A 12,502-nucleotide genomic window follows, 5' to 3' on the forward strand; every position below is an offset into this window, starting at 1 on the left:
ATTGGTCTAGAGTATTCGCTAGGTTCTGTAGTATTTCCATCAAGATACTGGAACAAGTGTCGCAAAGGCAGCTCATTTGCATGCAGTTGGCAGATAAACCACTGCAAAGGTAATTTGATTTGCAGTTCCAAATAGCGAATCGCTCCATTCTTGTGTCCAGTGTTGATCACGGTGTAGTCGCAACCTACAGCACCGAGTTGTTCCAAAGGCAGTTTCTTTGCAATAAAAGAATCGTATATGCTTTTTGCAATAGACTTTCCAGTGCTGGAAGCTGGTGTGACGTGTCCTAGGTAAACTGAATTCGGCTCTTGAATCAAAGAAATATGTTCTTCGGTAATTGTTCTGCGATGGTAGCTATTTCCAATTTTTTCCTGGTAAAGGGTTTTTGTCTTTTCTTCCGTCGAAGTAAATACTTTTAACATACTTGGTGGAAATTATTTTTTTAATGGACTCCCGGTTTTTTTGACGAGCTGTGCGGACTTTATTCTTGTCAATTACATTTGAAATATCTTCTGTCACAATACCAACATCTTGCAAAACCACCGAAGCAATGGCTGCCGCAGATCGGTCTGAAACAAGAAACTGATCACAAATTCTTGCAAGAGTGGGAAGTTCTAGTTTGTTCCGACTATACTGTTGATTTTCCTTCGAAATCGAGGGTTGCAGAATTTCTGGAGAACGATTCTGCTTTAAATTTACTGGTGCATCGGAAGATCTGTTAGCTGTTGGAATTTTTTGTACACAACTTTGAAAGTCCGAATCAAAGCTAACTTTAGAATGTTTTTCGTGCCTTGCCTTTTCCTTCATTTTTCGTTCTTCTAGTTTTTCCATTCTATTACTCTCGGCAACATCTAATGCTCCTATTGCCATTTTTCTTGTCAATCTCTGGTCTGTTAAGAAACTTTGTTTCTTTACAGGAACTTTTCGAAGCTTTTCACAAGAACAATTGGAAAAGAGAGGGCATTTGCAAGCAGCAATATCAAATAAATTAGCTTCACAATTATTTTTAAATGCGATTAGTTTTAAATCATAACTTTCGTTACGCTTCGTTTTGGGAAACCTTAGAAGTTTTAAGTACTCCTTATGGTACTTATCTAAAAGCTGTAGACACGAGAACGTGACACAATGGGAATTGTTGCTTTCTTCCAGATGTCATCAAGTTTTTGTGCAGCTATATTTGATATTTCATGAAAAGTCGGTTCTTTATTCGAAGGCTTATTTTGATCTTTTAACTCATGTCTGATGAAAGGGTAAAACACTAAAACGTCTTTTACAGTTGGCAAAACTAAATAATTAAGGTCACTAGGAGGCCTAAAAATAGGACAACTAACTGAACTTCTTGTAGTAACAAGCTTTTGAGCACTCATTTTTATTTGCCTAATATCATGTAGGTAACTATTCAAACACTATTTTACACTCGCACTGGCCTTGAAACAAATTACGACTGAATATCCTGTTTTACATATTGTCTGTCTACCTGATTTGGACAAGTCTTTGCCTGCTGCCGTGTTTAGCTCGAAAGCAATTTTAATGGAGGGGGCTGTTCTTCGCTTCAACTTCTTGTAATATCTTTTGTTGTCTCAGTGAAGAATGCCTGTAAATAAATAAATTTAAAAACTACACTTTTGAGTTTGATATTCCATGGATAACAAATTTATGGTAGTAGTTACAAATAAATATTTACATTGTAGTAAATCAGCGTGTGAGAATTCTTGCAATATGTCGAATTATACAAGATGCGGTAGAGGGCCAAAAGATATTAATCGATTTTTCTAAGATTTTACAGGGAGAATACACGTGCCCATAGGCACATTGTGCCACCTATTACATTGCAAAATTGCAACTTTCATTTTTTCGGCCCACCCTATTGTGCATTCATGATTAGATTTTATTCTATATACATTTTGTGGCAAAGAATTACCTGGATTGTATTGAAGAAGAAAGAAAACAACCTTGAAAATCTTTCATTGGCATTGATAATTATTTTTTTTTAACCATGCATCAGCACAACATAAACAACTTTTCTTTTTTAAGTGTTTATTTGCTTTATTATATTTAGTTTGCGATTTTTTTCCTTCCAGAATTCTCAGACGGCTATCAATATTCCCGCTCAGGGTGGGTCTGAGGTCTGCCACTTTTGTGGGAAGCGAGTGTACCTAATGGAAAGACTGAGTGCAGAAGGGAAGTTCTTTCACCGAGGGTGCTTCAGGTGCGAGTACTGTGGAACAACATTAAGACTGGGTGAGTTGAACAGAAGAGAATCGATGTTCTGTTAATAAATCTTCCTAAACTCAATGTTGATTGCCTCAGCAATACAGGCCTTCCATCAGTCCCCATGCTGGGAAAAAATCGATCCAGTCTTGGCCATCATTTCCAATTTTCCAAAGCATATCTCAATGTTGCCCTTTAACCTTCCTCTTGGCCTTTCTGTAGGTGTCTTAATGTCATATTTTCTATGAACGATCCTGTAAACTTTTCTTTCCTCGCGCATGCATGTTACATATATTGTCCATAGTCTGAATTTAAGACAGTAATAATAGTGGAAAATGAGGCTATGTGAATGAAGTAATTTTATCATGTATTATTATTTTATTATTATTATTATTATTATTATGTGATAATGAAAGTGTGATAATTTACATTGGCATTTCTCATCATTTTAAAGAAAATTTTCTCGAAAATGGGACTTGGCACCAAAGTTTTTTTTTATTTCTTGCCTTATGCTGTTTTGAGATAAATCTAATTCTAAAGTTGCTTATTTCGCAATGTTTTACTATTCAAGGGGTTATATCTGCTAACAGCATCAATATCCAAGTAAGGTGCCATGTCAGTTAGCTTGTCCAAATAGCTTGTTCAATGCCCAGTGAACAAATCTTTCAGGTACTGTTGCTTAACGAAGATATTAAGGGCCGAAAACAGGCACAATCTGCATTTTGGCACTTCTTTGTTGGCACCTAACAATGGAAAGCAACAGTGCCCCACCAAAACAAGTGAATGTTTACAAGCAAGGAGGGTTATACTGCTACTTTCCAAAGATACAGCACTCCAAACTTACCCATGTTTCACTCTTCGTGAAAAATGGACGGTCTATCCTTGAAATTTGACATTTTCTACAGGGAAGGGGGAATTTTTTCAAACTCTAAAAATTGCACAATATTCATTTCTCATGACCTACTTCAACATATAAAAAATGAAACCAATCAAAAAATACAACTATCTCACCTTGTTCGAATTTCAAAATAATGGCTCTTAATGTTTAAATTCTGTACCTTGTATTCGTGCATATTTTTTCATATATGTTACTTTGTCTCATAATGTCATTTCAGGTAACTATGCATATGATCGTGATGGGAAGTATGGCAGCAGGTTTTTCTGCATGCCACACTTTGGACTCCAGAATCTTCAGAAATGGAAAGTCAGAAGAAAGAGTGAGGAGTTGAGGTTAGCCCTGGAGAAAGAGAATATACCTACTGAAATGATTGATGCAAAAACACCAGATCAGGTAATTCTTACTGTCTTAATATATGAACAAAGATGTAGTTGTACGTTGTAGTAGAAATTTATCTTAAAAGAGATTAAGAGATTATTCAGTTCACCAAGTTGAACATGCAGACTTCCATGTTGGCACAGCATGCTGGGGGTCCCAGGTTCAAATCTCAGCATGGGCATGGGTGTTCATTGTGAGTATCCCTTCATCAATTTCATCCCACATATATCACTCATCCTCATCATTGTGATCAGCCAAAAGTAGCAGAAGAAAATGGTAAATTTCCCCATGCATATAGAACCATGACATGAAGGAATATTAATTAGATGTCCCCACATTTTCAATCTCTGCCATTTTGGAGGTGATGTGATCAGTACAATTCTCGAGCCACCATTACCCCCCAGGTACCCATTCATTTGAGGCTGGGTGAGCCCCAGAGCTGCTTTATGCAGGTACATGGCTGGAAAAATTCCGACCTTAGATCACCCAGCCTGGGAATCTAAACTGGGTCTCCCACGAGGCAGTCAGATGCCCTACTGACTAGGCCACTGCAGCCTTGAAGAGCTACATAAAAAAAAACATCATCATATCAATCAAAAAGTGAAGTTGTACACCATGTACATAATTTTATTGCTGTACGGTAAGAGGGATAACTCTTTTGCCTCCCCACCAACACAACAGGTGATAGATAGTAAAGGGGGTGTCAGTAAAAACCATGTCAGTGAACCAGCCACCAGTGATGCCAAAATTTGATACACCCTGTAGATAGGGTCAATGACCACTACATGTTATGGCATTTGCCCTGCTAACATGCCACAGCTTTCTTTTGTGTTTCTGAAGTGAAGCAGACAACATGAATGCATCCTTCAAGTGATGAGTGAATGGTTTGGTTTCATTTGCTTTATTTTACCTTGCTTTTTGTGCCACTTTTGGCTAATTTGCGAAGATAGGGATGAGTGATGATATGATTAAATTGATGAATAGACACTCGCAAACATCCATGCCCTGGCCAGGATTCGAACCTGGGACCCCTGGCATTGTAGCACGAAGTGCTAACCACTCCGCCACGGGGCCAAGTGATGAGTGACTAAGTGGCCCGAAACCAAGAAAGATGGCTAATTCCATATAACACTAAGTATCTCACATTCTGAGAATGATATAACACTGAACAATGCAAATAATATTTTTTTGAAAATATATGGATTATTTATTGACATGTGGTCATCATATCAAGTCCCATCACTGCAATTTTCTAGCATTTCAGACTTGAGACTGCTACAAAACTTTGGAACTTTGACTGATAATTGAACCCAGAACCATTCATCTAAGCAGAGCTAATACAGGGGAACGTCATACATTTTTTATGGGCCTGTGAGCTAATACAGGGGAATGTCATACATTTTTTATGGGCCTGTGAGCTAATACAGGGGAACGTCATACTTTTTTATGGGCCTGTGAGCTAATACAATGGAACGCCATACATTTTTTATGGGCCTGTGAGCTAATACAGGGAATGTCATACCTTTTTATGGGCCTGTGAGCTAATACAGGGAATGTCATACATTTTTTATGAGCCTGTGAGCTAATACAGGGAATGTCATACATTTTTTATGAGCCTGTGAGCTAATACAGGGGAACGTCATACATTTTTTTATGGGCCTGTGTCCAAAGACTTGTAACAACCAAGAAAAAATAACCAGTTAATTGTACAAAGAATGTAAGTTTGAGGTTCTGCTTCAATTACACATATTTACTAATTATGTATCTCATAGAATTGTATTTGATTTAAGATTTTTTTTTATTTATTTATTTATACATAAGAGTTCTTCCATCCATTCAGACATCTTACTGGTGAAAACACAATATCTTACTTTGCAGCTGAAGCTGGCTGACAAGATAAGTCCACGTGATGTTGAAATCCTTGAACTTCCTTCCCTGGATATTGATGACCGTGGAACAACCCCGGAAAGAATTGAGTTTGAAAATCTGGCCGAGACCGTACCAGAGGAGCAAGCACCCAGTGAAATAGATGAAGATGAATGGACTGATCGTAATTTTGGAGCATCAACTGCCGAAATGGGATCCAGTGATTCAATGTCCAGTGATTTTAGGTAAGTTCACTTTATTGTTCTCTTCTCTCGAGTAGATGTTTATATAGCATGTCCATGTGTTGTATTATTTACAGGATTTGATCATCATAAAGTTGGGCACATTTTCAATGTATGGGTAGGCTATGTGCAGGAATATTTATGGGGTAATTTTCTAGGGATGAACCTTTACTGGTATAGATATCCTGGAAATTATACAAAATGCAGAATTTTCATGATTTTGGCAACAACACTGTGGGGAGAAATGGTTTGTTTATCGCATGTGAATTTATGAATGTTTTAAGGCAGAACTCTGACAGAATGCTTTGGTATAGCTCCAGTGGGAAAACTTACATATTAAAATTATAACTTCTTTCAGTTATAGCAATTTTCAAATATCAGTATCAATATCAGAGGGAATCACTAAAAAGTAGGGATGGGACCGAATAATTGGTACTCTTATCGGTATTGGCCGATATAGGCATATCAGTAAAATTATAGATTATTTTACTGATCTGATATATCGATAAATATCTGATAATTTAGTGCAAAATTTTGCCATTTTGTTATACTTTTTATGGATAATCTCCATGCCCTACTTTCTAAAAAAGTAATGTCTGAATATGCAACTTCTCTTCCACTGCAGCCACCTCGAAATACACATTTATTAAGGAGGTCAATGAACCTTTCAGGTTCTTCAAGGACCATTTCTAATTTTATATCGGATTGGTAGAATATCGGTTATCTACTAAAAAGTAACAGCATTGGTATCAGGTCAACTCTACAATTTTCAGTTTTGAGCACAAAACATAAACAGAAGCGTTGGTGGTATATTATGTATTATTCTGAAAGGAATGCTTATTATTTGGAGGTTTCATCATTGTTAAAATTAGAACTTCTCAAGCAACATAACAAATATGAAGTAGGGAACGACCAATATTAAATTTTTGCCAATGCAAATGAAGTGCCCATATAAAATGTATAGGCCTGATGTAAAATCTGATGTAAATTTTGAAATGTTCATTGAATAACATGAATGACTCCAGGTGTCTGCAGTGAATTTTGCTTTGGAACAGATGTATTTAGACATTTACTTTAGAAAACAGGGCATATGAATTGTATGTTTACATCCATAAGGGCCAGGGCCAGGGCCAGAGCCTACCTACCAACTGCTGACCTCACTCCCACATGCCTCAATTGAGGTGAGAGATCACCCAACCAGTTACAAGGTGACGTGTACACTTAATTTTGCTACCTTATCCTTACACAAGGCTTTACAATTTAAAGCATAAGCACTCATTTTACCATGAGTAATTGATCAGAATCATGAATAAGCTGTGTGCCTACAGGGACTTAATAGCTAGAATTTTCTGGCATATAAATATTAAGGAAACTTATGTTAGTGTATATTATCTATAGTAAAGTTAAATTATTGATAAGCTGGTGATTAATTTACATTTGTTGTTGGGCGAGCACGTAATTCACATAAATACAAAATAGCTTGCATGATTGTAACTCATCAATAGAAACACAATCTTTGTGTAGATATATGTGTAGATAAATTGTGTAATTCTTTGTAATGTAAATGATGCTTTTGAACCAATCTGTTACGGCATTATGTTCAAGTCTGTACAGCTTGTGTAGTTGTTTTTGTACAAAAAAAAATAATAATATGAAGTTAAACCACTGAATGACTTGGAGACATTGAAGTTAAACTTTTGTAATTTGGTCATGTGAGGTTTTCATTGCAACTGTTTTCAAGCATGTTAGGGTTCTAATCAACCTAAGCTGAAGAAAAAAGTATCCCTGTCTGTCCATCCACCCATCCATTCAGAAATTGCAAGAGTGACAAAAACAAAATTATGTCGACTGATAGACGTACTACAGAGCATTCCCTGACATTCGCTACAAGACTCGGCAGTAAGCGGCCCGGCATCAGTGCTTGTCTTTCCCGGTGAATGGGTCCGCTACAGTTGCTTATATTAAACCTCGTAAAAAAGTTTAGAGTAACAGGGTCAGTTCTGAATAAAAGTTGAAAGAAAAATGGGGAAATAAAGTATACAAAGACAATCTGCACACCATACGTGAGTTAAAAGAGAGTATTGTACGAAAAATCGGGAGAATTACAGTCGACGAACTTGCACGTGTAAATGCGAATTTCCTTCAGAGATGCCAGGAATGTGTTGCAGCAGAGGGACATCATTTTCAACACCTTCTGTAGTCAAGATTAGTACACAATATGAAAACTGTAATTTTAATAGCCGACTGTAGCAACTTGTCGCTGACCTGTTCACCGGTAAAGACAAGCGCTGATGCCGGACAGCTTGCCGCCGAGTCTCATAGCTCATAGCGAATGTCAGGGAATGCTCTTAGTAAGTATAGCCCATCACAACAAAACCAGTTCGATCAACTGGTCTGTCTGGCCATGAAGATCTAAATATTTTCTACAAGTGAAATCCTCATAAATGCTAGTTTACACAATATAAATTATTTGTATTATGAAGGAAGGAATAATATTTTTATAATTGTAGCCTATAATGTGCTTAACATCGCAGATTTTGTCTCGTCTCGTCATAGGACTTACCAGAGCTGAGATAAAAAAGTTGCCGCTGATGCTTACAAATTGAGAAAATGACACGTGCCATGATAAAAGAATGCCCGCCGTCTTCAAATCAGTGATAGTAAAAATAAAATAACAGTGGTTCTGAACTGTCAACATATGAGACACACACCACACAAAAAATAAACTTTTTTAAAAATGGTCAAGCAACCATGTTGTAGCACTACATATGGATTGACCCTGGAGGCTATTTTCAATTACGAAGAAACAAAAGTCTCTAAAATTATTTTTTTTAAAATAATCTGCCACAAAGTAAATCAATTTTCTTGATCACATTTTCAATACAGAAACTAGAAAGTTGATTACAATTTAGGCTGAACCTATGTGAAAGTTTTATCAATACCAACAACATACTGATATTGAATACACCAATGTCAGTTTTATATTCATAAAAACAATAAAAAATTATGCACTTAATTACACACTATTAACAGAAATTGGATTTGTATAATTCTACCAACTACAATAAAAAAATTTATATTAATTTAATGAATAATAATAAATGATCTATTAATTAAAATAGATAACAATGCTGCAGTAAACTTGCCTCCTCCCCTAAACATCTCCTACTGATGAAACTTTGGTTTCTTAGGAATATGTGTTTTTATTCAAATTTTAATAGGAAACCTTTACGGCTAATTTTGATGTGGCGATTAGTGTGTTCCATCCCTATTATAAGTGCCAAGCAACAATATAGACAAGAATATTGATGATGAAATAAGAATCTGGAATACACATGATTAAACAAGAAGTTTGGGAAGCTTTTCCTAACAGTGAAAAACTTGATAAGATCGCAAGAATCCAACAGAATCTTTGCCCTTTTGCCATTTAATCAGCATTGTGGGGGAGGGGGACAATTGCATCAAGAAATAAACTGACTTTTTGCATTTTATTTAATCTTAATTGAAACTGAAGTAGCTAATGGATCACACACAGAGATCTAAATAGTAAAAGTAATGGTGAATACTTGGCATTGTATTCATATGTCTGTAAATATATTTTTTCTTTGAATCAAAGTGATGTATATGTTATGTATATATGTATTTACAATTTTCAGAAGTATTTTCTATTTAGAATACTTTATTGGACATGTCATGATCAAAATATGGCAATCTAATGTTTTTGTACACACTAAATAAACAAAATGAAAAAATAGTTCATCATTGACATCAGGTGAATATGTGAAAGAATGGTGATCATTGCTGTCACCTTACAAACGAGAGGTACTTGATCGGATTTCTAGTAAAGGCACAGTGGTTTGTATACCACTATCAACTTTAGACCCAGCCCAGATTTACCTATCTGTGCATAAAGTGAACTAAACGTTGCAGACAAATTCAAACTGATGTGGCATTTAGCCATAGCACAGATTTAGCTATAGTAAAGCTCATTAAGGTTTATACCCATCATAAGCTACATTATGAGAGTGAGTAAAAAGAAAATGAGCCAAGACGGTATTTAGATGGAAAACATTTATATGTCAGAAGTACACATTTCGAGCATTAAGACACTTCTCCCACCTGTGTAACAAGCCTAGTAGTGATTCCATGCCCGTAGAAGTCCTTTGGTAGCTTGGTTAGAATTTCTGTGTGCTGTCTCCTGTATGTCTGCATCTGAAACAAATCTGCAACCTTTCATCTTCCTCTTTAGTTCACCAAACACATTAAAGTCACATGGCTAGAGCCACATATTTATGGTGAATAAAATATCAAGATATCAGTACAAAAACAAGACACATTTTGGGATCAAAAGTGGTATATAAAATGGCATTTCGTTGTTAAAATGGTGAATAAAATCCTAAATTTGATTTAAAAACTACAGTTATTGCACATAATTAAGTTTTCCCTTCAATTTTCCGTGATTTGCATAACTCACAGAATAATTCAGACTTAATGAAAAATTGTGTTGGTAAATAAACTCTAAATTTCGTGTTTGAGAGCTTATTTTGCATTTTGCAGTAATACATGGTAACAAAATGCACCTCGCACCTTACAGAAACATGAGAAATCAACATTACAGTGTGTTATTTCACTTTTGTTTCCATCAAAAATGAAATATGCATACCTCTACACATGGTACAAAATCCAGACTGTAAAGAAGTGCTCCGGAGTTTACAGCATATTAGCTATATGTGGTCTAGCATTATCCAACAACAAGATTACTCCCTGAGACAATGGACCACAGGGCATCCATACCTTTGTTTAACATGTAGTGATGCAGGTTGCACTGTACCTTGCAGTGCAGAATGTGACCTTACAGGTTATTGCATCATTCATACAGATTGCAATCATTGGACGAAACCATTTGATGTAGGGGAAGACTGGCTCACTTTCATCTGACTCACCCCCCTACATTATGCTTAGCTTGTAGTTTATACAGAAACACAATCGGAGCTTTGGAGAAGACAAGCATGTGGAAATATAGTGCAGGCCATCATGCAGAGGACCCTTAAAAAGAATTGCATTATGGCCTGTTGAACTCACCTTGTAGAATATATAGTTTTTATATGCAACAAAATCACAGGACTTGTTTTACATGTCACATTTTCCATTCAGCCAGATCTTTATTTGCGTGATTGATTGATTTGGTTTATTTTACTTTGCTTTTCTGTCACTTTTTGCTAATCGCGAAGATGAGTATGAGTGATGATATGATGAAATCGATGAAGGGGCACTCACAAAGAACACCCATGCCCAGACCGTGATTCAAACCTGGAACCCCTGGTGTCATAGCATGCTGTGCCTGACCTCCCTGACGGCGCAGTGGTAGCATCATTGCCTTGTAATCAAGGGTTCCGGTGGAGGCTAGTGGTTTGGATTCCACTTTAAACTGTAGGCCCAGTCCCAATTAGCCCATCTGTGCATAAAGTGGACTTAAAACACCAACTTGAACCAAACATGCTGTGCTAACCACTCCACCATGGGGATCGGCTTTTTTTTCTCTAGCTGTAATGTTTGCTGATGTCAGTAGTTGACACAGAGAGATAGAGAGATGCTGTCACTCAATATTCATCCCCTCCCAAATTATTTGTATGGCTTGTAAAGTATCCAAGCCCAGAGCATCCACAGAAGGATCTATCTTTATTTGTTGTAGGTAGATTCTAGCCAAGTTAAAATGAACTTCAGATTTCTATCTTGATTTCATTGTATGTAGATTCTAGCCAAGTTAAAATTATTGAAGTGCAAAAATTTCTATCATAGATTAGATGCTTTTTATTTTTGAAAGGCTTTGGGAACTATTTTGCTTTATATGAAAATATAGCAGGTTCATGTTGAGGTGTATGTCTTGGTTTCCATTAAATTGATTGGAGAGAAGAGGAAAAAAGGAGGGGGAGATTTTAGCCATGTTCATGTTTCATACTCTCAAAATCTATTTATTAAAATCCACTAAGTAACAGGAAGAAACACCTGATTGTCTCACAAATGAATTTATGTAGTAAGGCACGTGAAATGACATGGGGGTAGTACATTTTTTTAGTGAAAATTATTGATGATATAAGTTCCTACAATGTAAAGATGCAATTCCACTAAAGCAATATTCCAGAAATGATATATGTGGACCAGTCTTTCAAGTGGTGAAACGTGGAAACTAAATACATCATGAGTAGAGATATCAATATTTTAATGTTATTTTTTTCAAAATTTGCATTTTTATTTTAGCGAACTTTTCTGCCAATTATGCCTAAAATTATACCTTCATTGTGCTTTCAAACAAGTAATTTAATGTATAGGTCACATAGCCTATGTCTCTTCATGAATGTCATATGTTGGAAACTATTTTTGATGAGGTTACTTTCTATTATTTCTCGTGCAATGATGTTATGACTCCAGTGTGACATTAGCTAACTACTTGATCACTGGCAAAATCGTTCTAATGATCACCACCAAAATCATTCCACTTTGCTCGGTAACACAAACTATTTTGCATGACAAATATCAATGTTAAAGTTCCCTTGCGATGGTAGGTGTACATTCAATCTTCCTCACAACCACTCCATTTTGCTCTTTAATGCAAAACATTTCTTGCGCGATAAGAACTGATATCGTGGTTCCCATGTGACAGTAGGTGAGCACTCAGTGTCCTGCCAGGAACCAATCACCTTCTGATAGGTAAAATATGATGGGAATCAATCCATTTACACATGGTTTTGTTTAGCTGTCGGAATTATTCCATGCATATTATATGCACTATAGTTTCTTTTTGGAAAAAGTTCATGGTGTACTTGGGTAAATATGGTACATTAATTTTTTAAGCCAAAACCACAAAAATGATGGATTTTTGTGGTATTTTTCACTTTATGAACACAAA

General features: G+C 36.2%; 1 protein-coding gene across 6 annotated transcripts in view; it reads left to right on the forward strand.

Annotated features, from left to right (window-relative positions):
* Window positions 1–12,502, forward strand: part of Mical (Molecule interacting with CasL) — a 282,128-nt gene that overhangs the window by 229,499 nt on the left and 40,127 nt on the right. For all 6 annotated transcript variants that reach the window (XM_083126409.1, XM_083126408.1, XM_083126413.1 and 3 more), the window contains 3 exons: window positions 2,082–2,241; window positions 3,327–3,502; window positions 5,366–5,598. In XM_083126409.1, coding sequence (XP_082982535.1) covers window positions 2,082–2,241; window positions 3,327–3,502; window positions 5,366–5,598 — 569 coding nt within the window. The remainder of the gene's footprint in view (window positions 1–2,081; window positions 2,242–3,326; window positions 3,503–5,365; window positions 5,599–12,502) is intronic.

Source organism: Lepisma saccharinum, chromosome 8 (assembly GCF_977018435.1).
Source record: "Lepisma saccharinum chromosome 8, izLepSacc3.1, whole genome shotgun sequence".
Taxonomy (NCBI): Eukaryota; Metazoa; Arthropoda; class Insecta; order Zygentoma; family Lepismatidae; genus Lepisma; species Lepisma saccharinum.